General features: G+C 44.3%; 2 protein-coding genes across 12 annotated transcripts in view; one reads left to right on the top strand and one right to left on the bottom strand.

Annotated features, from left to right (window-relative positions):
• The window catches only part of RUFY2 (RUN and FYVE domain containing 2), a 28,412-nt gene extending 10,302 nt beyond the window's left edge, over positions 1 to 18,110 (top strand). For 2 of the 5 annotated variants that reach the window (XM_038139950.1, XM_038139948.1), the window contains exons 8-18: positions 320 to 389; positions 1,588 to 1,689; positions 2,423 to 2,539; positions 3,078 to 3,245; positions 4,413 to 4,510; positions 8,264 to 8,383; positions 10,132 to 10,261; positions 10,847 to 10,941; positions 12,303 to 12,351; positions 13,276 to 13,353; positions 14,159 to 18,110. In XM_038139950.1, coding sequence (XP_037995878.1) covers positions 320 to 389; positions 1,588 to 1,689; positions 2,423 to 2,539; positions 3,078 to 3,245; positions 4,413 to 4,510; positions 8,264 to 8,383; positions 10,132 to 10,261; positions 10,847 to 10,941; positions 12,303 to 12,351; positions 13,276 to 13,353; positions 14,159 to 14,302 — 1,171 coding nt within the window. In that variant the 3' untranslated portion in view covers positions 14,303 to 18,110. Of the gene's footprint in view, positions 1 to 319; positions 390 to 1,587; positions 1,690 to 2,422; positions 2,540 to 3,077; positions 3,246 to 4,412; positions 4,511 to 5,380; positions 6,905 to 8,263; positions 8,384 to 10,131; positions 10,262 to 10,846; positions 11,045 to 11,089; positions 11,697 to 12,302; positions 12,352 to 13,275; positions 13,354 to 14,158 lie in introns of those variants that run through there. The other 3 variants (XM_038139949.1, XR_005257300.1, XM_038139951.1) reach the window with 3 other exon arrangements.
• HNRNPH3 (heterogeneous nuclear ribonucleoprotein H3) lies at positions 17,319 to 24,387 on the bottom strand. Of its 7 annotated transcripts, none has more exons than XM_038139952.1 (10): positions 24,172 to 24,387; positions 23,036 to 23,172; positions 22,363 to 22,501; positions 21,634 to 21,821; positions 21,139 to 21,225; positions 20,695 to 20,822; positions 19,364 to 19,499; positions 19,074 to 19,154; positions 18,904 to 18,990; positions 17,319 to 18,623 (listed from the first exon to the last, which is right to left on the bottom strand). In XM_038139952.1, the coding sequence occupies exons 2-10, from the start codon at positions 23,151 to 23,153 to the stop codon at positions 18,547 to 18,549; spliced, it is 1,041 nt and encodes a 346-aa protein (XP_037995880.1). In that variant the 5' UTR covers positions 23,154 to 23,172; positions 24,172 to 24,387; the 3' UTR covers positions 17,319 to 18,546. The 7 variants fall into 7 exon arrangements, with proteins under 7 accessions (XP_037995880.1, XP_037995885.1, XP_037995882.1 ...); XM_038139957.1 differs by having other exon boundaries at positions 21,679 to 21,821; XM_038139954.1 differs by having other exon boundaries at positions 24,190 to 24,387.
• Between the last annotated feature and the right edge of the window lie 253 nt (positions 24,388 to 24,640).

Below are 24,640 nucleotides of genomic sequence, written 5' to 3'. Positions count from 1 at the left end.
ACTAGTTTTGTTCTATAGGAGAGAACTCATTTATCTTTTGTCTGCAATATGGTTGTGAGGATAAAGCAAAGGGAGAGTGCATGGGAAGTTCTAGCCAAGCAGGAGTTTAAGTGACAAGGGTGACATTGGGAATTGGAAAGCAGCATATAAATGTTCAACAAAGGAGAGTAATTTTCTTATATTTAGGAAAACTTCCAGTAATGGAACAGACCTCACAGCTCTTAACCATTAATTACTGTACCTTGCATTGAAGCTTTTGAGCTTGGTTGAATGAGTTTTGATGTAATCTTGAATACCATTGTTTCTTTTTCCCTTTCAGTAGCACAGTTAGCAGTCTACATGCAAGAGTTGACTCACTGGAGAAATCAAACACTAAACTGATTGAAGAGGTACTTTTTTATTTTAGTAATGTGTAGCATATTGTTTTCTCCGCAAGACTGTTTTCTAAATATACTTACGTTATTTTAAGCTATGGAAGCTCTGTAAAAGATAGATATTCAGATACCTTTATTTTGGCCTAAAGGAGAGGGGCAGCAGCTGCAGGGACTTGAAGTCAGCTTGCCAGGTAGCCTCTAGCATCAGTACATCAATTCTGTAGAACATTGCAATTCCCAACTTTGGACAAAATGAGAAGAGAATCCTTTCTCAGTGCCAGCTGTCAGTCTGATTTGTGCAGATGACTAGTCTAGAATGGATGACACCAGTTGCTACAAAGAGACAGAAAGTAGTTCACCAAGCAATTTCTGTTCCAGTCCTCAGCTTTAGCCAAAAGATTGTTTCTTGCTTGTTTACTGGATGCTTATACACAGCTTTCAGACTTGTCTGCTTCTGGAGTTGTGTTTATAGCCTGTATTTCTGGTTATCTTTGATGCTTGACTAGTTTCCAATATTTTTAGCTTTATAAGAGAGAGCATACCTTTTTTAGTTAATGAAGGGGAAAATTGAAAACTCTAAATTCAGCTGCTGAAGGCACAGCTAGCTCACTCTGGGAGTAATGTATCCAGACAGAGTGAGAGCATCTTTTCTGAGTGTTAATTCTCAGAGCATTCTGATTCCTTTATAAGCTTTCAGCCCAACTGTCCACCTGTTTTGATCCTTTGGCTTATAATTCTGACATTAAGCTGTATACTGTAGAGCCCAGTTATGAATTGTCATCTTCTGTAAATATGTTTGTTGTTCATATGGGGGAGGCTTTCTTATGTAAGCTGCTCCATATGACATACTAAGAGGCCCAAAAAAGAAAATGAGAAGTGGATGAACGTGAAGCCAAGTGGAAAGCAGAAGATGAGGATGAGGAAAGAGAATTGAGGGTCTTTAAGTCATAATGGAGCAATGAGAAGAGAGCATGTTCTTCACCAGACATGAGACAGTGAAGTATCCTGAACACACTGCTGCTGTGTAATGAAAGTGACTCATTATTAAAACCAGGAGCTTCATGCTTTCTTTAAAAACAGCTAATCCTCTGTTTGGCAGGCAGGGAGAATAGAGCAGGTAATGTGTTGGTCTTGCATTAATCAGAACATTTTTCCTTTGTTTCTACTCTCAAAAGTGGTCACAGTATGTTTTTTTTTATTTGTTTCTTTTCAGTTAGCAATAGCAAAAAACAATATAATTAAACTTCAGGAAGAAAACCATCAATTAAGGAGTGAAAATACTCTGATTTTAATGAAAACACAGCATCATCTAGAGGTATGTTAGTTTTACCACTTTTAATATTGTAACATAACGTGTTTAATTTTTGTTCAAAAGTTTGTACATCTCAACTTCAAGTAAGTTTAACTTGTCCAAATCTGAAACAACTTTTATAAAGGAAAGGGCTTATTAAATCTGTGGAGCTTTTTAAGTGGCATAAGTAAATTAAAATTCTAGGACATGAGATTGTTTTACAACCATAGGCATGGCTAGCGTATTCAAGTGACACCAAAGGAGGACAGTACTGCAGTATAGATGTTTTGCTGGTTTTACTCAGCTCTCATTGTCAAGCCAATGGCCACAGAGCAGAAACAGCTCTTTCCATGTTTGTCCTGTGCTTGGAGGATGTGCTTGTAAGTTTTTCTTCATATTCCCCACAAGCGTTGAATTGTCGCAGTTGAGACGGACGCAACACACAGAGCATCACCATACACTTTCAGAAGGCTGCAAGCATCTGCCCTTCTTTAGCCAAACCTTTTATACCTTTATCATTCATGCACTGCCCCTGTGTGCCCTCTGTTCCCTTTGGTGGCCGGGCAGCACACCCGGGCACTCCACGGCTCGTTGCTGTCTGTGCTGCTCGCCTGCTTTTCGCATCTGCACCCATTGGGGATGAGCCTTGGCCGCAGCCCCACTCACAATTACCACCAGCTCTGTGCCTCCATTGAATTCATGCCGTCAAGCTGCAGAGCTTATGAAGAGGGAAGACAGAACCTCTGTGTGTTTGCAGGCAGCCAAGGTGGACGTGGAGGCAGAGCTGCAGACGTACAAGCACTCGAGGCAGGGCTTGGATGAGATGTACACCGAGGCGCGCAGGCAGCTCCGCGAGGAGGCACAGCTGCGGCAGGTGGGTGCTCCTGGCACTGCCCCTCGGCACAGCCCTCACTGTGTCAACATCCTACTTCTCTTGGGTTTAGCTGCTGCCTTTCACTCACTTCAGTAACCTTTTCTCTAACTGCCTGTAATAAAAAGAGAGTTTTCACAGAGCAGAAATATTTCTGTAGTAATGTTGCTGAAGAACAGTAAAAAAACAACCACATTTTCCTTGGATAAATTTTTAGGTAAGCTTTTACCAATACTGTATGCTCTCTATCTATGCTAAATCTTTCCTGTGAAAATACAAATACTTCAGTTCTATTTTTGTAATTAATACTTGGGCAACTCTGTACAACATTGGCAGGGTAAATTCTTATAATGTGAGTTGCCTTCTCCCAAAGTTAGTATATGAGTGTCACATTTATGGATAATTTGCAAAGGTAAAGAGGGGCAGAATTTCTGAAGTGGTAAAACAGGTGGTGCTGCAGCTCTGTTAGAGTTTCAAACCAGAAAGAAATAATTCCATAATTATTTAAATCCTTTGTGTTGCATTGTGTTGTGTTTTATAGGATATGGAGAATGAGCTAGTGGTTCAAGTTAGCATGAAACATGAGATAGAGCTTGCCATGAAGCTGCTGGAGAAGGATATCCATGAAAAGCAGGACACCCTCATCGGCCTGCGGCAGCAGCTTGATGAAGTTAAAGCAATAAACGTGGAAATGTACCAAAAGCTGCAGGTAAAGTGACAATCTGCTGTTAAACTGCTGAAAGGATTGCAGAAAGAGAAATGCATTATTACCATTCCGGTCAGTTGGATGCTGCTGTTCCCTGGAGTTTTGGTTTCCTTGTGCTTCTTGGGTCAGCTTGACATTTTGGAACATTACTTATGTAAACATGGTTTCATACAAAGAAGTTCTTAAGGCAGTCACTTACTGAGTTTAGGGAAGAAAAGAGCATGAGGATAAGATCATGGCCTAATAATATCCTATGTGAAATAGAGAGAGTGATAATGTACTGTGACAAGGACTTTTTTTTTTGGCCTGTGTTGAATAAAGAAACCAGAAGAATGTAGGTACGTAGTGAGGAGTTGAAGAGAAACCCTGACCTTCCAAAGTAGGGAAAGGAGGACAAGAATATGTTAAAAGGAAGAAAGCTAATTACAGTTTTGGGCTTATTTTTAGATCTGTTAACAAATTAAGAAAATCTCTTAACAATGAAATACCTTTTTTGGGAGAATACGGATTTCGGGGACCCCAAATGCAGTTGACAAATTACCAAATACCAGTGCATTACTTATGCAAAACATGAATTTGATTTAGGGAATAAATTATGAAAACCAGCACAAGAAACCAGTCAAATCTGTGGCAGATTGAGGGGGAAAATATTAGGATGCTGCGGAGAGATAATTGAATAATGGACAGAGGATTCTACTTTGCCATCTGCAAATGTGAGGAAACTGGACCAGAGGATGAGAAATATAAGTAGAGCTGGAGAGAAAAATAAGAAAATGTTCTCCAGTGTTTTTGGATCTGGGGGGGGGTTGATTTGCAGGACAATCTTGGTGATTTTCTGGACTAATCTATTTGCTCTTCACTGGTAAGGTTCTAATGGGCTACTTGGTCAGTGAATTTAACTTTGACTTCTAAAGTGATTAACTAAGGAAGGAACTCAAAGGAGAGCATTTAATAAATATGAAATAGCATCTACACTGGCAGAGTATAAAACTACACATTTTCTAGGCATAAGATTTTACATACTGTCCTCAGGGGTTTTTGGAAGGCAATCCTTAAAGAGAATCAAAACTTGATTTTTACCATGTGCTGCTTTAAATACTGAAAAAAAAGCCCCCACAAGGTAGTGGTGCAATTATACCAATTTCAGTTTCAACCTCTTTTGTAACACAGGTTTCTGAAGATGCTATGAAAGAAAAGAATGAAATAATTAGTCGATTAGAGGATAAGACTAATCAAATTAATGCAACTATGAAACAACTAGAACAAAGGTACAGCCCCATCTTTGTTTCTCTTTATCCACAACTCCACTCCCTTACATCTTACTGCATTCCCACAGTTGCCATTGAACATTGAACTAGAACATTTAAACCAAACCTTCCTGAAACTTCTCAGTAGTGCTTTGCTGTTGGACTGTTTTTTTTTTTTTCTGTTTGACAAACACACTCACTTTAAATACAAACTTAATCTTTCTGTTTTCTTCCTCTACCATCGTTCTTCTGGTCCTAGGTTTTTATGCTGATATCAAAAGTCATTCTTTCAGTTGTTTCAAAATTCGGACTCCTTATTGCCTACTTTTTTCCCCTCCCCTGAATGAAATGCAATAGAAACTGAAGCATTAATCATGCTTATACTTAAGCATATGCTTAATATAAACATTAATGCCTTCAAGGATCACTGGTTGTTTGCTGAAGCTGTTATAATTGTTGTCCATTGCTTTGAAGTGCCATTATTTTCAATGACTTAATGAGTTTTCACACTTAAAGGTTGAAAAGTGAAAGACTAAAATTCTACAATATAGATTTACATTATGGTTAGACTGCATGTACTGCATAATACTAAGATGTGATTCACATGTTTTAATTTAGTGGCCTTATATGCAACATTGATCTTTCTAATTGTAAAATATAACATATCCATAAGCCCTGTCATGTTGGTGTTTGACATGTCTTTTTTTTCATTTAAATCTGATTATGAAAAACATGCTTATGTATTAAAAAAATTAGTGACATGAATATTCTTTTATTGACATCCTTTTTCCCTCTTTTTTCTTTTTCTTTTTATCCTTTTATCCCAATTTTTGTTTTTACTGTTTTGCTGCCTTCATCTGTCTCTGATTTTTGTCCACTGCATTCATGAAGTGACAAAGATCTGTTAACTCAAACTAGGACTATTGCAATGTCATTCGTCAAATGTGCCAGCAATGAGGCTCAGCACCAGTATAAACTTGTCAAGGATATATCATTCTGAGAGCTCCTCCAGACCTCTTGTGTTGAAATAATTGCTGATAAAATAGGACTTCAGAATTTTCCAGTTCAAACTTGAAAGTGGTATTAGAAATCCTGCACTGTAACTGATCGTAGCTGGGTTCTGTTTTGTTTTCTGAAAGAACATCACCTCCGATCTCACTTTACCCCTCCTAAAAAAAAATAGAAAAAGGGAAAAAAAAAGTAAATTACTGCACTATTATTAAGCAAATGTAAGCTAGTTTTCTAATGATATTGAATCACTTCTTTGTCAAATTTTATTTTAAGAGGTTAGATATCTTTACTTTGACTGTACATTTTTATGACACTTGTTTCTAATTAGTGATTTTTCTCGTTCTTCGGTACTAAGAGATTTAAAAAGAAGCCCTTCTGGCTAAAACTTCCCTTGTCCCCTGCTTATTCCTTTCACTTTTAGGCTGTATTTACCCCAAAAGCACGCTCTTTGTTGGGTTCTGTGGTTGTAACTAGCAGTGTTTTCTTGAGCAGAGTGGCAGGAGTTGGAGCTGAGCTCTCTCAGAAGGATGCGTGTAAGAAAAGTGGGTGGTGCCAACATCTGTGTAGGGTGTGCTCAGTGAAGGGATGCCAGCCTCTGGGCAGCTAAAGTTCCACCTCCCTGATGTCCTGGGGTAAAACATCCTCGTGGATCAAAACTGTGTTTGGAGCCTGATTCCTGAGGGGCTCCAGCAAATTCTGTAGCTGTGACTCCTGCCTAGCACAGCTGCCCTGGGAGGTGGAGCAGTGAGGAGGATTTACAGTTAGGCCCCAGGTCCTGAACCTGCCCAACCTGTTTGTCAGCTGAGGATCTGCCTGGCTGTGTCTGCACTGAGATCAACAGCTGTGCTTGTGCCCAAACCCTTTTCCTTCCCTCCACCCATCATTAGGCAGCCTTTACAGCTCCTGTTCCTGCTGTGAGCTGCTGCTTGCCTGCACTGCAGGAAGAAGAGTTCAGGCTGCTGACTGCCCTTGATGCACTCCCTGATGTTTGCTCTGAAGGCTGGAGTGGATGTTGACTGGGAAAGTGATCTTAGAGTTTTGGAGCAGAAGGGGATGTGTTTGTAAAAGTGGGGACAGGATGCAGAAATACAGAAGGGGTTTCTACTGCATGGCTGTGTACTGGCTTATTCCTTGATTTGGAAGCAGAAACAGCCTTTAACATGAGCTGGCTACTGAAAAATAACTATCTTCTAACTGTCTTCAAAGAAAACCCAAACCGGAAACACTGACTAGAACAACAGGAAGACCGTGGCAGAAACAGCAGCCTTACCCACCTCAGTGTTATCTATGCAAACAAGTGTCTCCCTCAGAGTCATCTGCATGCCAGATCCAGCTGCAAGCTGCAGCCAGCTCAGCGTCTGCCTGAATCTCAGCAGTGTGGCCAGCCCTGGTGCTGGGCTGGGGATGATGGGATGATGCTGCAGCTTTTGGGTAGCGAGCTCCCTTTCTGCCTTGCTTGTGGAAACAGCTCTGCAGCTGATTTTGTGATTTAGGGAAGGCTTTAACGTGCTTTTGGTGTTGGTGTCTTGTGTAGCTTCAGTCAGCTTCTGCCCTGGGGAGGGACCTGCCCTTTCCCAGTATTCCCCTTCCCACGGCTTGGCCTCTGTGCACTACCATTGCAGATGTGACTGGCAGCATTCTTCAGGCCCTTGGGGTAGCTGAGTGAGGTAGTGCGCCCTTGATAAGGTGGTTTAATTCCAGCCTTGTTCACTTGTTTACCAGCAGCTTTTGGAAAGTCCCTCTGGTGCAACTTCATCAGCAGAAGCACAAATGCAGACGTATTGCTGACACATCTCCTTTTTAGCTGACACTGGGAGCTGGGAGTCACTCTGTGCTCAGGGAGCTGCTGGGAGGTGACAAGTCAACCATCTCCCTGGTTTCTCACTTACCTGAGACGCCCTTGAGGCAGTTTTGCAGAACACAGAGCATCAGGTGGGGACATTCACTGGGATTTTGCAGGCTCCTGTATTCTCCAGACAGGTGTGGCCATGATATAGCACAAGTCCCCTTTTAGTACATTTGCTTTTGTTACAAGGCACCCACCACAGAGGAGCCAGAGCTGAACAAACCTGGAATTCAGAAAGAAAAGATTAAATCAAATAACAATCCCTCATTTCTTGATTAATAACTTTGATTTGTCTATAGTATGGAGCTATTTTCACCAGTGTAAGAATGCATTATTTTTAATACAGACTATTTAAATTAATTATGATGTAGTCGAGGTAGTTCTGTAAATGTAGTGGGACCTGTCAGGGTGTATTTTGTTGTGTTAGGCTAGTCAAGTCTTTTGCTGTCTGATTGCAGTGCTCTGTATGCAACCTTATGCCTCAGCTGTTTTGAGCTGCTTTTGCACAACACCGTGCTCTGCCCTGTCTTAATGGGTGATTGATTAGTGCAAGCCAAGTACTTTCACAGAATTTACTTGGGGGAAAAAAGCTTCAGAAATAACACATGAACGTATGCTAAAGGAAAAAGAAAAGCTTCAGTTCTAAAATATGTATCATGCTTTGGCACCTGTTATTCATGAGCATAAAATAAAACAATTATTACTTAGAGTGGTTGCTCTCTTACTGTATACAAACCCAGGAGCTAAGTTCTCTAGGCATTGTATGGATTTCTCGTTTGAGTTTGTGAGTTTCCCCCAAACTTTGTTTTTATTTAGAAATGTTTCTATTTCCCCATTTTTCTTTTATTTGTCTTCTTCACCCTCTACACCCTAGTTCTAGCTTCAGTTTTACCCAAAGTTGATTTGAATTACACCAGATTGCAGCAAGCAGAGAAGGCTCAAATGGAGGCTGAGGCCGAGGATGAGAAACTTAAACAGGAATATGTGAATAAATCTGAAAGCCTGCAGAGCGAATTCTCCCAGAAGGAGAAACAGCTGTGAGTATTTCTTTGCTGTTTGGAAAAATGCATGGCAGTAAACATTCTACATTTGCAATATGTCCTCTGTCCTAATGCAGGCTGCTTGTTGTTAAATGGTTTTGAACAGAATGCAAATACTAAAGATCTTTGTGTCAGGTACTGGCAAGGCAGAAGAAAATATGTCATTCCAAGGAAGCCAAGCTGGCTTTGGGTGCCTCTAAAATACAGCTTGAAAGGAAGGGGAAGAACAGCATTACTTCTTGGCTAAAAGTGCCAGCTTAATTCAGGAGGAAATTATCCTAAGTGGGGGCAAATATGTAGTGGAGTAGTGGTAAAACACACTTTGAACAAAGCCCACAAGTATGGAGTAGTGTAGACTTGAACACAAATGGCACAATAGTTTGATTGATCCAGCTTAAGGATAAGGTAGAAGTGGTTTAACTACCACTGCACAGGAAATAAAAAGTGAAAATCCAGTGGAGTCATAAAAGTTAATTTAAAAGCCAACTCTCTGTCTTTCTCCTGTGACATCCTTCAGTACTAATTTAAATCAGTTCATAAAGTTAGAAGCTCCCTGTAAAGACAGGTGCTTTCTCTCTTTGGGAAGATAAAACATCAGTTATTGAAGTAAATCTTTGGCACAAAGATTGGAGCTTAAAAATTAGTAATTTCCAATCCAGTTATTAGCCCTCCCCTGCCTCTCTCAGAACTCTGAATTTTAATCCACTTGTTCAACTGTCATGACAAATGTTCACTTTACTACCACAGTCACCTCTGCAGATTTGGGCAAAAGAACAGTTCAGACCCCAGCCTTAGAATTCTGCAATTCTGAAACCTCCAGGTCATGTTCACTTCTTTTCCAGCCAGATGCTGAGGTAGTGTCCCAAAATGTAAGTCTTTCCTTTAAAAGTGGGTTTGGTTTCAAAACAGGAAAATTAATGTGAATGTAGGTTTCCCATCAAAACACCTTGCATGAATTCTCTCAGGTTATTTTTCCTCTTTTCCTGTGTTGACGCAGTTTAAATCTAGAAGGTTGAACAGTGTGCTTCCACCCCCATAACATTCTAAACACCAAGATTTCCATTTAACCAAGAGTAAAATTCCAGCTAGAATGGGTTTTCTGTCAGAGTAGCCCTAACTCCTCTAGCTGAAGTTCAGTTAAGCCAATAGAATCTATATCCCTGTTTCTGCTGAACCTCAGCTGTGTAGAAAGTTCAATAAAAATAGTAATTTAAAGTCCTTCCTCCTTTATTTTCAGTTCTGTTCAAAATGCCGTAAACCTTAGTCTGAAATAGAAGATTCACTTCTAAGGGTGTAAAACGAAATAACTTTTATGGTATCAGAGATACCTGCGATGGTTGTCTGCATCACCAATGACACTGTGGCTGGTTGGTTTGGTTTATTTTAGAAACAAGCTGTATAAAGTTAAGGGGCTTTGCCTTTGCTTGTTTTAAAAATACTTCAGAATTTTGTGGTTAGTCTTCTCTTACTCATTTATTTCAAAGGTCAGCTCTTCAAAATTATGCCATACTCCTGGTCCTTTAAATAAACTTACTTTGAAAAGCATTTTCTAAATGACTGTGCTTTGTTTATTACACTGATACCTAAAATATCATTATATTGACACATTATTTCTGTTTTAGAAAACACGTAAGTTAATAGTTTGTTATGGTAATAGTCTGTTGCACCCAGAAATGAACTCAGTTTTGTTCTCAAAAGTGATACTGTTGTGCACAGTGATTTTTGTTTTGTTTTCCCTGTTCTAGGCTTCAGCTGGAAACAGATTTGAAGATAGAAAAAGAGTGGCGGCAAACCCTGGAGGATGATCTTCAGAAGGAAAAGGAAACTGTATCTCATCTGAGAACAGAGACCCAAGAAATAGTTACCCTTAAGAAAGTAAATACTGCAGCAAATTCTGGCTAGTAATTTAGAAATTGACTGCAATGTTACTTATGGACTTAGACATGGTATTTTAAAGAATTTCTGCAAATATGTGAGAAAGATTACATTAATGTGTTTTCACAAATAGAATGAAGAAAAAAATGGGCTTTTTTGCTCCCCATTTAGTCCTCAGATCAGAGCTCAGTACTTTGGATAAGGAGAAATGAAATCCTTGCTTTCCCCTCTCAGTTGTGTTGGGAGCTCTGTCCTCATTGTAGGCTGGACCTGTGGCTCTCTGTGCTCCTGGCCTCTCCAGTCACTCAGGTTTATTTTCCAGGTTCTATCTCCAGTCACTCAGGTTTATTTTCTCCCTGCAGTGGGCTACAGAAGCAGAAATGTTTCTTTATCTCGTGGGGTCTGAGAGAGTTTACTCCTGAGCAGTTGCTGTTCAGGCTGGGTTTGGAGGGAGTGTGGGGGATCACTCATGCACTTGGCTTTCTCAGCAAGATCAGCTTCAGTAGGAGCAGCTTCCTAGGCAGTAGGGCAAGCACAATTTGAGAATAATTTGGCTTCATTGTATTTTGTTTGTTTTGTTTTAAGGAGTTCCTTAAACTTCAGGAGAAGAACAAGCAGCTGAAAAGCATATGTGAGGACCAAGAAGCTGCTCTCCAAGAACTGGCATCCAAGCTGAGCGAGTAATTTTGTTATTTGTGATCCCTTATACATATTGTTTTTGTCATATACACTTGAATTAAGGAAAATAGGTACAGTGGTAATGCATATTAGACAGTGTTTGGCATTATTATTATTATTATTATTATTATTATTATTATTATTATTATTATTATTATTATTATTTGATAACTAACCATTTGGGAGAAGTCAATGTGTCTAGTTAGGTCAGGCCTGGTAATTTTTATTTTTGGCTGGTGAGCTCCTGGGCAATGACAGTGCTGTGAACAGAAAATCTAAAACAAAACAGTTGGAACAAAAACAGTTTGAAGGGCATTGGGCTTTGTTCTGCAGGAGAACAGTTGCCTGGTTTGCCAGCTGTGGCACACTCAGAGGAGCCCCAAGGAGAAGGTAACAGCTCTGGCTACAGCAGGGCAGTGCTGCTCTTCTTGAGCCCCAGCCTGACACCAAGCCCCACACAGCTGCTCATTCACTTCCCCACCACTGGGATCAGGGAGAGAACTGGAAAAGCAGAAGCTGGAAAACTCATTAAGAGTTCAGATAAAGGCAGTTTACTAGAGAAAAGAAAAGCCACACATGCAAGCAAAGCAAAACAAGAAAATAATTCACAGCTTCCCGTGGTTGGGCAGGTGTTCAGCCACGCCCAGGAGAGCAGGGCCCATCACGTGGAACGGTGCTTTGGGAAGGCAAAACTCCATAACTCCAAACCTTGCAGTGCCCCCCACCCTTCCTCCTTCTTTCCCCCACCTTAGCTAGTGAGTGAGACGATCAGCTGCATGGTCTGGGACACCCCTTTGATCCCCGAGGTCCCCTGTCCTGGCTGTGTCCCCTCACTTCCCATCACCCCCAGGCTCTCCAGCCGGGCCCTGGGGGGAGCAGGAAAGGCCTTGGCTCTGTGTGAGCCCTGCCAGCAACAACAGCAACATGCCTGTGTTATCAGCCTGTGCTCAGCACAAACCCAGAGCACAGCCCCTGCAGGGAGATGAGCCCCAGCCCAGGCAGAGCCAGCCCAGCTGCCCAGGCTCAGGATGGAAGGGGACACCTGGCAAGCAGCACCCTCCTGACTGTTACGTGCTGTTGAAGCTTCATGTAACGATCTCTGCCTTCTCAGTAGGCTGCTGTGGTTTATGTGGCCTTTGACGCCCCGTGGAAGAGCTTTGCGTGCGTCTCCTGTGACCCAGATCTCAGTGGGTTGGCACTGGATGGTTGTGGGGAGGCTGCTTCCTCCAAAATGACAGAATGTGGTCTTGTACTCTTCTTCAGAGGACTTGGCTTAAAAATTAAGTACCTAAACCAGCTTTTTAAGTTGTTAGAGCATAACTGACCATGTAGAAGTTTGAAGTAGCATTATCTTATTCCTTAGATCAAAGCTGAAAATAGAAGATATAAAAGAAGCAAACAAGGCGTTGCAGGTCAGTAGCATTTTGAGAAAATAAACTTTTTTTAAACTGTTCTTTTTGAAATCTTTCATAAGCATGAGAAGACTTCTCTCCAACAGCAACTACTCCAGAGAGACTCACTGTATGATTTCCTCCAGTGGGAGAGAACCACACTCCCTTGTAACTTCCTGGAGAAAATCCGTTTGCCTTTGATTTTCCTTGTTTGATGCACAGCCGTGCATTTTGGCCCTTTTCTTGCAGTGGCACACACCCTTCTATCATTTACAGAGTGCATCTGGGACAGAATGTGAAGCCAGCTGAGCTTAACTGCATAGTACTTCTCAGTGATCAATAAATATTTGATCATCCTAAGAAATAAGTGAACTTGTAGCACCAAAGCTGATAAAATATGATGTGTAATGTCAGCAGGTTTGGGATTTTCTTAAAGGCAGCAGGGAGCACTTGAGAGCAGAGATTCTGTCTGCACACATTTGATCATCTGGTGTGTCACCTGGCATGTTGCAGCAGTCCAGGTAAAAGTGACTGGAATGGATGAGCAGGCTTCTGGGTTTATTAAGTGGTTTAAACAGAAGGAAATTCTTGACACTGTCCTGGGTTTGTGGGTTTTTTTTTGCTTCCCTGCATCTTGAGGACTGTTCCTATGTGCTGAGCAGGGATGTTGGCTTCACTTGGAGGCTTGGATGCCTTTCTGCTCTCCCAGCTGAGCCACTGCCCAGCTTTAGCACCTCAAGCATGTTGTCTCTGCACCTCTGCTATGTGTTTTTGCAGTGTTTTGGAACAGTCCTGTGCTGCTCTAGAGTGTCTTTGTGACATTACAGTGGTCCCAGGACCCTGAGCATTCAGGCAGTGAATGTTCTGCTCTTGATTTGTCTTCTCCCCTGGAGCCCAAAGCTTAACTTCATCAGACACATATAATTATGATAATTTTTTCTCCAGGGCCAGGTTTGGTTGAAGGACAAAGAAGCCACTCATTGCAAGCTGTGTGAAAAGGAATTTTCACTTTCCAAAAGGAAGGTAAAACGTGAACAAGATTTCTCCTAACGTGTTTACAAGTATTATGTAATGATTATTACAAGTATGATGTAAATAATAATTATCTTTGAGGTGTGGCATGAAATGTCAATGATCAGGTAAAAGCAGAGGTATTTTTGAGATATTTTTCTAGTTCTTTTATACACACAATGCAGCTGGGCCCTAATTTCAAAAGAAACAATGTCATAGCGAAGTTTCACGGAGCAGCTTAGTTAAAAATTATTTAACTACTTTGTGGAATTGTTATCTCAAACTCTTATGAGCTCTGACGCTGTTGGAATTTGACATGTGTCAAAGAAGTCTTTTTGTGGCATTTTTTATATACTAGAGTAAGACAATAGGAGTTTTTAATTTTAAAGTAAGATGTGACATTAATTTCCATGCTTTATTAATGTGTGCAGGAAGTTTCCTTTACCTTTTCATGTTAAATGTCAATTAGCTACCTGACAGAGGTAATCACTGTTTCGGGTATCATTGCTCATGCTGTACTTTTCTATAGCAGTACACATCCTTAATCCAGAGTTTGAATGAAATCTTCAGCACACATTATATATATATATAAATATATATATCTATAAAGTCTAGAAAGATCATGTGTCTGTCTGTGGTGCAATCCTAGACAAACATCATTTGTGTAGGCTTGCATCATAGTTTGGGATGTAGATCAATTTTCTTTTGCAGACTGACTCCAAGAAGGAGTCAGGAATTACATTCTGGATTGCTCTGTGTGTTGTTTGTTGGTATCCAATTGTAAATTTCAATTTTTCATCTCCTGCCTGTGATTTAGCATCACTGTAGGAACTGTGGGGAGATCTTCTGCAATGCCTGTTCTGACAATGAGCTGCCTCTGCCCTCTTCGCCAAAGCCTGTCCGGGTCTGTGATTCCTGCCATGCAATACTGATACAAAGGTGCTCTTCTAACGTGCCATAAGATATTTATTCATTCTGCTGTTTAGCTCATCCTGTAAAAACCACCACACCAACTAAAGAATGTACAACAGTATTTCCAGACTTTGAGGTAAGCAGCGGGAAGTTGGAATTTCACGGTACTGTGGACGAGTTACTTCTCTGCTTCCTCTTGAAACAAATGGAGACAATGGGACCCAAATGTAGAAAATGCACATCTAAAAAGAAGAAAACCCCAGAAGGGTATGTTGGTCTGCCAAATGGCTCAGCAGGTATTTTTTGGGAGGAAGCAGGGCAGTTTATACAGGAGACTCAGTGTTAATGTGTATTGGATCAATATTTTAGTTGTTAGGATGATCTAGAGAAAGGTGATACTCTTACAGGCTGGTGTGCCACAAGTCCAACCTAATCCTGTGCCTGTGACAGGCTGTTGTGAAGCAAAACCCTGCAGTAGCTGGTTTTAAACTGTACTGGGACAAAGTATGGCAACGAATGCAGTGGCCTGAGAAGTTGTTGCCAAGTACCGTGTGTTCGTTTACTTCTCTGCGTTAGCAGGAGTTGGTACAGCCCAGAACATCCCGGAACATGGCACTGCAGCTGTTCTGTGCTGTCCCAGTGTGAGGGGAGCTGTGCTCAGCCAGGGAACAAACAGTGCCTCGGGGCACTTCCTGAAGGAAGGTGTGTTTTGCTGAATGACTTGTTGACATGAACTGTTAATTTGATATTTCTGTGTTTCCACTGAAAGAGAGCTGTTCGGCACAGATCTCTTCTCTGACATTGTCTGTAACCTTGAACAAGTCTCTGCATCATTTTCATGCAAGTCATGCTCTCAAGCTTGTACCTGTAGTCACTGCATAGCTCTAGAAACCACCTAGAAAGACTGGGATTAAATGCTGGGGATCACGTCCTTTCTGTGCTGCACGGGGAGGTTCTTCCTTATTTTGTCACCATCTTTTTCAAACCTTCAGAGCTGGTTCCTAAACTTCATTGTCTTGCAGAGCACTTTTGAGCCTTTCTGAGTCTACCCACTCTTGTCACTGATGGTAACTTTTGTTAGAATGTAAGATCCTTGTTCATTCCATAGGCAAATAGAAGTAATATCCTTGGATAAACTGCCCTCACTTCCAGCTCACTGCACTGCACCCTCCTCCCCTTCAGCCACTGCTGGCCTGGGCTCCAGCCCTGGCCCCTCCAGAATTACCAGCCCTGTAGTTCCTTCAGCCGTGGGCTTGGAGTAGCACTGCTGGCAGCAAAAGGGAGGCTGCAAACAGGTCTTTTAGCTGTCCTTGCACTTTGTCTAGCTTGGCTTTTTCTCCGAGGACAGGGATTTAGTGAATATCCTAAAAGCGACACATAGCTATTCTTTTTAACACCTCAGTGTAGTTGCTTATGTAGCTTTTGTAAAGAAAAATGTTTTTAAAATGACCTGGTGTAACTTTTTGTAAAATACCACACAAATACTTGTAAATCTGTAAATAACTTTTGGAAAAAAATAAATTTAAGTTATCTGAGAATAATGTCACTTAAACTTGTAACTGAGAGTATTTTACTTTATTAAGTTCAAGTTGCTTAGAAAGCCTTTGCCTGTGCTGGGGAGTGGGGTACCCTGCCACAGACACAATCAGGTACTGCTCATGGGCTTCCTGAGAGTTTCCAGGGGGGCTTTCATGGGGCAGGAATGGAGGCAGCCAGGTTTGATGCAGGACAGAGACGGCAGGATAAAGCTAATCTGTATTGCTTTAATAAATAACTTGTGAGAAGGGTTGCAACTAAACAGAAATAATTTAAAATAGGCAATCTTTTAAAACAAGAATATAGTGCATTTCTGTAACGTGCAATTAATTAATTTATTACTTAACTGCCATCTTTTCCTCCCCTCTGTGCTGTTCTGTTTACATAGGAAAAGTGTATAATATTCAGATTGCTGTTACTGACTGCAGGGAAGACTTCTGCCTTGAACAGAGTGAATGCTGGATGTTCCATATGGTTTCATTTCCCTTGGAAATGAACTACATACCTGGTCTGCTTTTAAGGTTTCTGGGCACTGCTGTGACTAATGCTGCATTTCTGTCTTTCTGTAAAACCCTGCTCTTGATTCTAAGTCCGAAGAGCACAGGAAGAGGTGTGGGGTACCCACAAGAACCCGGAACTGTCAGACAGGATCAGAGCAGCATTTTAATCCTTTTGGGAAACGAAGCCACTTCTGCCTTGCTGCTCGGGGGGCGTTCGCCAGCCCCAGAGTCAATCCCACGTTCCTCGCGCTCCTCCCCGCGCAGGGCTCGGCCAGGCTCAGTGCCCGTGTCTGCTCTGCCCGCCAGGGGAGCCCCGGCAGCCCTGACGGGCCCGGTGCTGCCCGGCAGGAGCCGCGGCCGCAGCTGCCAGGGCGCGCCGGGGCTGCAGCGCTCCGGGCCCCGGGAGCGGGCCCCGCTCCGCTGCCGGCTCTGAACGGTTCCTGTGCCGCTCAGTGCTGCTGCTGGGAGCGGAGGGCCAGGGCTGAGCGCCGCTCTCGATGCGGGTGAAGGGACAGGACGGGCACAAGGGACCCGTGTCCTGCACGCTCGCTGGCTGGGGCTGAGGTGAGCGGGCGCTGCAGCTTGCCCCAAGCACAGCCCCAGCCCGCTCCCCGCAGGCCAGGCCCGGGCAGCTGTCGCTCCTTCTCCCGCAGTGGAGCCGCAGGCGGTGCCGGGTGAGGAGGCGCTGCGGAGCCGCAGCATGCCGCTCTCTGCCGTGCCCATGCCAACAGGCTCCCGCAAGTGCACCTTTCCTCCACCTCACTCTAAGGGACTTCTGCAATTGAGTTAACGCTGGTGCTACCACTGCCACTTGGGAAACACCGCAGCGTTGCTGGCAACAGACCAAGAACCCCTAACTCTGCAGAGCAACAATGGGTCAAGTGGTTAAGAACTCATTTTCCCTCCCCTTCCTAGCCAACGTTGCTCCAGTGCTTGGAAAGCTTCCTGTGCCAGTTACCCTTTTCAGCTTTTCCACTCCCTTTGACACCCAGACACATTCTCTGGTGAAATAAACTCCATTCTCCTCTCTCCCACAAGAAGACATTTATTACAGATAGAACACAGTACTAGCAAAACAGGTGACAGACTTGCAATACCCAAGATCACATTTGACATTTTAAGGGAGGCATTGAGGACAAAGCAGGTAATTTGGGAGATCACACTGGCTCAGAAGAATAAATACCTTTTTCCATTACACATCAGGTATGTTAAGTGTCTTCAAACAATAAGCTTCTTACATATCTTACATGTCACAAACGCACAAAAAGTTTTATCAACGTGGTTGGGTTGCGTGTTACTGAAAAGGTATTGGGCCTATAGAGATTTTAGAGATCTTGGCTTCGAATGAGCTCCTATGTAGAATGGCTCGGCAAACTTTGAACAAATACAGACAAATCGGCTCTGCGCAGTGAAAAAAATGCTGAACCATGTTTAAATACAATAAATTCAAGAAAGAAAAGAAGTAACTTGCTTCCAAATCCCCCACTCTTCCTAAAACCATGTTCGTGAAAAAAATACGAAGTAAAAAGCATCAAATGAACTAGTATTTGACCTAGGTCATGTTAGCTAAAAGCTGTGCTGCCGTTCCAGTCAGACTTGCAGGTTACATGTGTGAAACGCAGGCTCTGAACACTACAGCAAGGTGGAAAGAAACGTGGCTGCTGGGTGTTGTGGAGGCAGAAAGGGGGTGCAGCTGCTGGGGGGTGCTGGCAGCAGGAGGAAGAAGCTGGAACAATGACTGAGCCTCCACAGCTTTCTGCTGCGGTGCAGTTACTACATACAACTTACCAAAAGGGTTTAGGAAAGTAATTACCAAATAAACTAACCTATTCATCTACCCATCTCCCCTTAAACAAGTGAATGCTTAAATTTGTTCACTAGACCAAGATTACACAGAACTGAATCAGTGTTCATAGGAGTTACAGTACAACCACCTTTATGGAACCATAGTACAACATTTTAAACCGACTGTAGTCTTGAATATGTAATACATCCTTAGGAGTAACTAGTATAAAAAGTATCAACATCAGTGGTTTGAATATAAAAATTTATTTAAAGTCAGAGTATGCAACAAATAAAACCTACAGAAAACAGATTTTCCCATCACAATCTGTTGCTTACCAAATAATATTGTGAAAACACATTCCTTCAGTCATTATAAAGTTCTTAAAATACAAAAGAAATTAAATTTTGTAAGAAAGTCTAGTAGACCAGAGACTGTTTCTTCCAAGGTGTTTCGCAGAAGCAAGGCTATCCTTCAATACATCCCACGCCATCCTCCTCCACCCATACTGCCTTGCCCATAGTATCCTCCACTATTTCCACTGCCACGACCTGCAAACAATGACACAAGGTCACGCATACATACCTCAAAGACAGAAAACACGGGATGGGCAATACAGCACAACTGGCCGGAGGTGACAACACTAACAATACCGCGGCACTACTGCTCTTAACCGGCGTCTGCTGCAGTAGCACGGCGTGCAAAGCCCCCGAGACTGAGCTTCAGACAACCACTGCCCCTCCTTCCCTTCTCCCAGCCCAAAGCCCACCAGCCTCGCCCCCCCCAGTCGCTCACACGCTGCCGGACATTCAGAAGAGAGCCTGTACTTACTATATCCACCCAAGCCATCAGGAGTTCCATAGCCACCGCTGTAATTGCTGCCCATTCCCATCCTACCAACAGAGCCGTAACCTTGATCTGCAAAGCCAAAGTCCAACATTACAAGCCTGGAACTCATTAGACTTGGCAAAGCATCAGCTAACCCTGCAATTGATGCGTACCCATTCCATCTCTGCCATAGCCTCCCATTCCAGAGCCACCTCCAGCAGTGGAATTCAGGAACAGCTCAATATATCGATGCTCTGTAAGAAGCAAAAAAGCCTCAGTTTATGTTTTGTTTTCCAGACCAGAAGCAGAGGAACAAAGCAACCCCCCACCCCCCTTACAGGCAGCAGACACAAGGCCACAAATAATGAGTTTGCAACATGGAAAACTGGGAAAACCTTAGGATGGATCTGCTGCTCCCAAGCTAGAGCCTGGCCAAGCGGCAGTCAGGGAACACGACACTCACGCATGTGATTCTTATCCTTGGACATGGCAGCTACTGCATCCTCATGTGTTACAAACTCCACATCTGCCTCTCCTGTGGCTCTTCCATCTGCTCCAATATCAATGTGAACTCTTATAGGGTTCAGTGGTGAGAAAAACTAGGGAAAAAACAAATTAAAAACCAATCATGTTAATGCAGAATTCAAGCCAGGTACTTTTTTTCCATTTCCATGGTTAGTGGTGCACTGCTTTAGTTCAATGCCATCCTACCACACAGATTTAACTACTCATTTCTCAAGTAGTGCTTAGTGCTTGTGGGACCCTCAACATCAGGTCAACCTACGTTTACAACCCATTGTTACTGCACAGCTTGGGGAGCTGCAGCTACAGAGCACGAGGAGCTTTCTTTGAATGCAAAGATACAAACAATTCCTGCCCACACACACTGCTCGGAGCAACAGCTCAATGTGATGGCATCCTGGGCAAGAAAATAATTGCTTGGTTTCCATTTGGCTCTGCTCTTCCAGATTTCTCAAAGCAAGGACTCATTCATGGAATTCAAGAGAAGCTGCTTCTCAACAGCACTGCTCTTCCTCACTGCCCCAGATCTAAGCCTGACTTTTGGCCCTTGTTTTGAGAGTCTTTACCCTAAAGGGGACAATCAAACTGGCACAAGGAAATACACCTCCATTGAAGTAAACCAAACCACCCACAAAAGCAAACAAGCAGAAGCTTCAGAATGGAGCTCTGCCTGTGTAAGACACAGGTGCCACTGGCAAGACAGTCTCTTTCCAAAGATGTGCTATGTTTAAACCTGGCATTGTATCTCAAGAAAACCTCTTCCCTGACAACACATCTGCACTGAGACAAGAATGCATTCCCAAGATCCTGCAGATGCACCTCTACCTGCCACCCTGATCTCCTACAAGAGGGATCCAGTCCTTTCCAAGCCAACACAGCCTGCCCACCCTGAAAAAAAAGTCTCAGGAGGACAACAAACAAATATGCAAGCTAAGCAATTTAAGTTTCACACCTTCTGTCATTTTCACAAAATCAGGTAAGCTTAAAAAAATCCGAAAGGCCTCAAAATGAGGATACTGATTACAGCAACTGTTGTCTCTGCAATACATCTTTTATGGAGATGAAAGAGCAGAGAGTGCAGGGATTAATGTTAAATATAGCTTTGCTGACTTCTCTGGTAATCCCACCTCAGACAGCAGCTTTACAAAAGCTCGTTAACTTTGTGCAGATGTAGCAGTGACTTGTTTGAGAAGGCTCCCCGAGTTTGGCCTGGGACAGACAGGGACATGCACACTGCTGGCATGAGGAAGCCCTTTCCCCCGTGGTACTTACGTTAGCAATATCGTTTTCCGTGGCTCGGAAAGGCAGCCCTCTCATGTGAACAAAATGACCGCCACCATGGAACCCCGACCCTGCATCTCCAGCTCCATAGCCATGTCCTCCCATGCCTATTGGAAAACCCAAACCAAAAAAACCCACACACCTCTAAGATCATGGAAAGCCAAAAGTCATCACTACTCTTTTTCTGAAAGCACTTAATTATACCAGTGAATGCATGGTGTTTACACTTCCCAAGTATCAGCCCAAACCTTAACCAGAAGCCCTGCTAAGCAATCTCTTTACCTTTTCTTACGACTCCCCAATCCCCTCCCCTTTTTAAACAGCCTTCTTTACCAAACAGCAGAATGAAACTATTTTCTCTGTCTGGGAAATACTGTGTCTCGCAACTAGAGTGACAGGAAAGCCTTTTCAGACAAACTAGGAATTTCTTTTTACCTCTCCCATCCCTCATTCTGTCGTCATAGCCGTCGTTTCCGTAGCCATAGTTATTATAGCCACCATAATCATCAAAGCCACCATATCCTGCGCAGTGGAGAGAAGGAGAGGAGCGATTACATTCCTGCTCAGAATTCACAGAGCAACGCACACACAACACTCAATTCTGCAGTCCTCGGGCACCCAGCACTCTGCAAACAGCCTCTGCAGACTGTCACACCTGGATTTCTGAACACGGTGCAAAAGTACATTTCTTTTTATAAACACAGACTGAAACATGCAAATGGAAAGATCTGATTCTAATGAAAATAGCTCCCTTATTATCAACATTCATCTCGAATACTCGGCCACATGTTTTGATATATTACAAGTGTTTTTTCAGATAAATACATCCAACCTAATGGGCATAACAGCTACTGCCATTTCTTATTTCTTGACAAGCATGTCAGAAACATGAAACTGCCAAGAGAACCTGTGTTCATTAGATGAACATACCACCGTCATATCCACCACCTCCTCGACGCATTCTGTCATACATACTTCCACGCCCAGCTCCATAATAACCCCCTCTTCCTCCTAATGGTCTATCATATGGTCCAGGTCGCTGTTGTCCCATCATTCTTCTTGGCATGTCAGAGAATCCTCTGATTTCGCTCTTACTACTTTTGAAGATTTCAATGTATCTAATAAAAGAGGATTTTCAAGGTACCAGTAAGAACACAGGCAGAAGCAGTCTGAATTTTACAAAAGGCCATACTACATTTTCTAGAGCTAAACGTACAAGCCAATAGCAGTGACTAGAGATTCCATACAACTTAAGTTTCTCCTCAAAACTGTAAGAATCTTAAGTGTATTTAAAAAAAACCACTTTAGAGTGGCAAAAATTACTACGTGAAAATTCTAGCTGTACAAATTAAGCTTAAATCATGTCTTTCCAGTATGAGAAACATACTGTTGGAAAACAATGGCTATAGCAGCATTTATCACAAATTACCCTACACGAGCATGATTGAAACAGTTTTCTGAGTTTAGCAAACTACCCAGTGCAATACTGTCTCCCCCACCCCCCAAATCTACTGCATTTCCCAAGTTAACTTAGGATCAGTTATAAAAATTCTTAAAAACAGCCAATTCCCCAATGGTCCCCAACCCCCCAAAAGCATTACTGACCCACAACCCCCAAAAAATAAAGATTTAACACCATCCCAAACTCTCCATCCCCACCTGTGCCCTATTCTTTCCTTGTGTTTCCCCAGAGCATTTTCTGCTATCTCCTTTGAAGCAAACTGCACGAAGGCCTCCCCTGTGCTTCTCCCCTGGTAGTCCAGCGTCAATGTTATCCCATTTGGCACGATTTCCAACCCTTTAACCCAAGGACAAATAACCCCGTCAAGGGGAACAGTGTTAAAGGCTGAAACATTCCCATCTGCAGCAAATACTTAAAGCATATCTAAACAACAACAACGAAAAAGAAAACCACCTTGTTTCCCCCATCACCCAACAATACAAGCCCATGATCTTTTCATTAAACATTTATGGATTTAGCCGTACTTCTTTTCTGTTTAGACTATACAAAAATGCAACCACCTAAGTTACACGAAGAAAATATGGCTACCAATCAAGCAATTTAACTGATCCAAATGCTAACATTCAGGTTACCCCCATGTGCAAGCTATGTTTCCCACCTCGACAAAATCAGGTACATTTTATGTTCTACTATATCTACGGTTATCTGTGCTTCATTTACAGGGCATAAATCTTTAATAAGATAAACTAATTTAACACAATCCCTCCCCATCCACCCCATTAACAGCTATTAAACATATACAAAACATTGTGTAAAAGATACAAAAAACCTCTAAAGAAATCCACTACACTTCGACTACACTGGAGGTACCTTGGAAAAACTGAACAATCTCTTCTTTACTGCAACCAAATGGCAGGCCTCGGAGTCGTACCACTGTTCCGTCATTGGTTGTATCATTGGGCCCATTGTGTTTTCCACTCCAGTCCATCTTTAATTTAATTCAAATCCTAAAAAAAAAAAAAACCCAAACCAAAACAGAAATAAAAAAACCCCTGAGTTTCTGTTCGTGCCTAAGACCCGCCCTCAAAAAGAAATCTGTTAAGATTTTGTTTATTTAGATAACATGATGGATCATGAGCTTCATTTATTCCGGATTTGAAACTGGGCATCTAAACACATGCCAGCGGGATCTAAACCCGCCGCCGAGGGGATTTAACCCCCGCCACCGGGGCCGCTGCTGGGAGCACCGCGTGGACGGCGGGCAGCACGTGGGCAGGCACGGCACAGAAAGCTCGGCATTTACTCGGAGTACACTGCACATCCGCTCCGTAAAGCTTTGTGGGTTTTGGTTTTATCGGCTGTTTTTCCCCCTCGAAGCGCAACAGTTGAGGAAAGGGCTGGAGCCACAAGGCCTTTCTTTGTCTGCCCTCAGCCGGGGGCGGCGGGGGCGTGTGCGTGTGACTGGGGCGTGTGCAGGGGGGCATCACCACCGTCCCACAAAGGCAGCCGCCATCGCCGCCTCGCCAGGCCCGGAGCCATCGCGATCCCGCCTCCCGCCGTCCTGCCGAGACCGCGGGCCTGACCCCCCGCCCGCTCCCCGCCGCCATTTACCGCGCCTCCCCGGGGCGCCCGCCACTCGCCTGCCCCGCTCCCGCCGCGCCCCCCCCCGCGCGTCCCGCTGCCCACCTCTCGCCTCGGAGGTGCTGCGCTGCGCCGCCCGACCCGTGCCCCCTCACCGCCGCAGGATCCCCCGCCCGCCGCTCTCCCGGGGCCGCCGCCGCCGCCGCCGCCCTCGGCTGCACCGCTCAAAATGGCGGCCGCGATCGGGAACGAGGCTCCGCACCGCCTCCCCCTCCCCCTCCCCCTCCCCCGCCCACGGGCGCGCGCCGGGCCCGACCCGGCGCCGGCCGGGCCCCGAGCCCCCGCCGTCCGCACCCCTGGCCCGCCGAACCCCCCCGAGCGGGCCCCGCCGCCGCTCGCCCGGCCCGCTCGCCCTGTCCGCTCACCGCGAGCCTCTCGCGCACCCCTGGCCGTGCCCCGCAGCCGCTCGCGCCGGGCTGGACGCGCCTCCTCGCTCAGTGCCGAGCCGTCCGGCGGGCCCACACCTGCGCAGCGCCCACGGGCAGCGGAGCGTCCGGGCCGCGCGACTATCGCGATACCCGCACCGCGCGCCGCCTCACACCCGCCTGGGCGGCTCCCGCGCACGCGCGACTCGCGGGGGGAGAGAGGGGTGGGGGGGGAGGGGGCTGGAAGGAAGCGACTGCGCATGCGGAGTGGGGGGGGGGGGCGTTCCGCCTTTGCCTTTCGCCGCCTCCTCTGCTGAGGGGCCGCCCGGGCGCGTGCGCGCTCCTCCCTCCGTCACGCGGCCGCCGCCGCTCGTTTTGGCGCCAAGCGGGAGCGCGCGCGGCCCGGGGCGGGGGCGGGGCGCGCGCGTGCCCGGGCATCGCCTCACGGCGCCGCCATCGCCTCGCGGCC

This window comes from Motacilla alba, chromosome 6 (assembly GCF_015832195.1).
Source record: "Motacilla alba alba isolate MOTALB_02 chromosome 6, Motacilla_alba_V1.0_pri, whole genome shotgun sequence".
NCBI lineage: Eukaryota > Metazoa > Chordata > Aves > Passeriformes > Motacillidae > Motacilla > Motacilla alba.
This window is presented reverse-complemented; position numbering and strand designations above follow the sequence as displayed.

Coding starts and splice junctions, on each gene's coding strand:
- HNRNPH3 (XM_038139952.1), bottom strand. CDS start 23,153: ATGGACTGGAGTGGAAAACACAATGGGCCCAATGATACAACCAATGAC. Junction 20,823..21,138: donor CAGAATGAGGGATGGGAGAG/GTAAAAAGAAAT, acceptor TTTTTGGTTTGG/GTTTTCCAATAGGCATGGGA. Junction 18,991..19,073: donor CTATGGCAGAGATGGAATGG/GTACGCATCAAT, acceptor TTGGCTTTGCAG/ATCAAGGTTACGGCTCTGTT.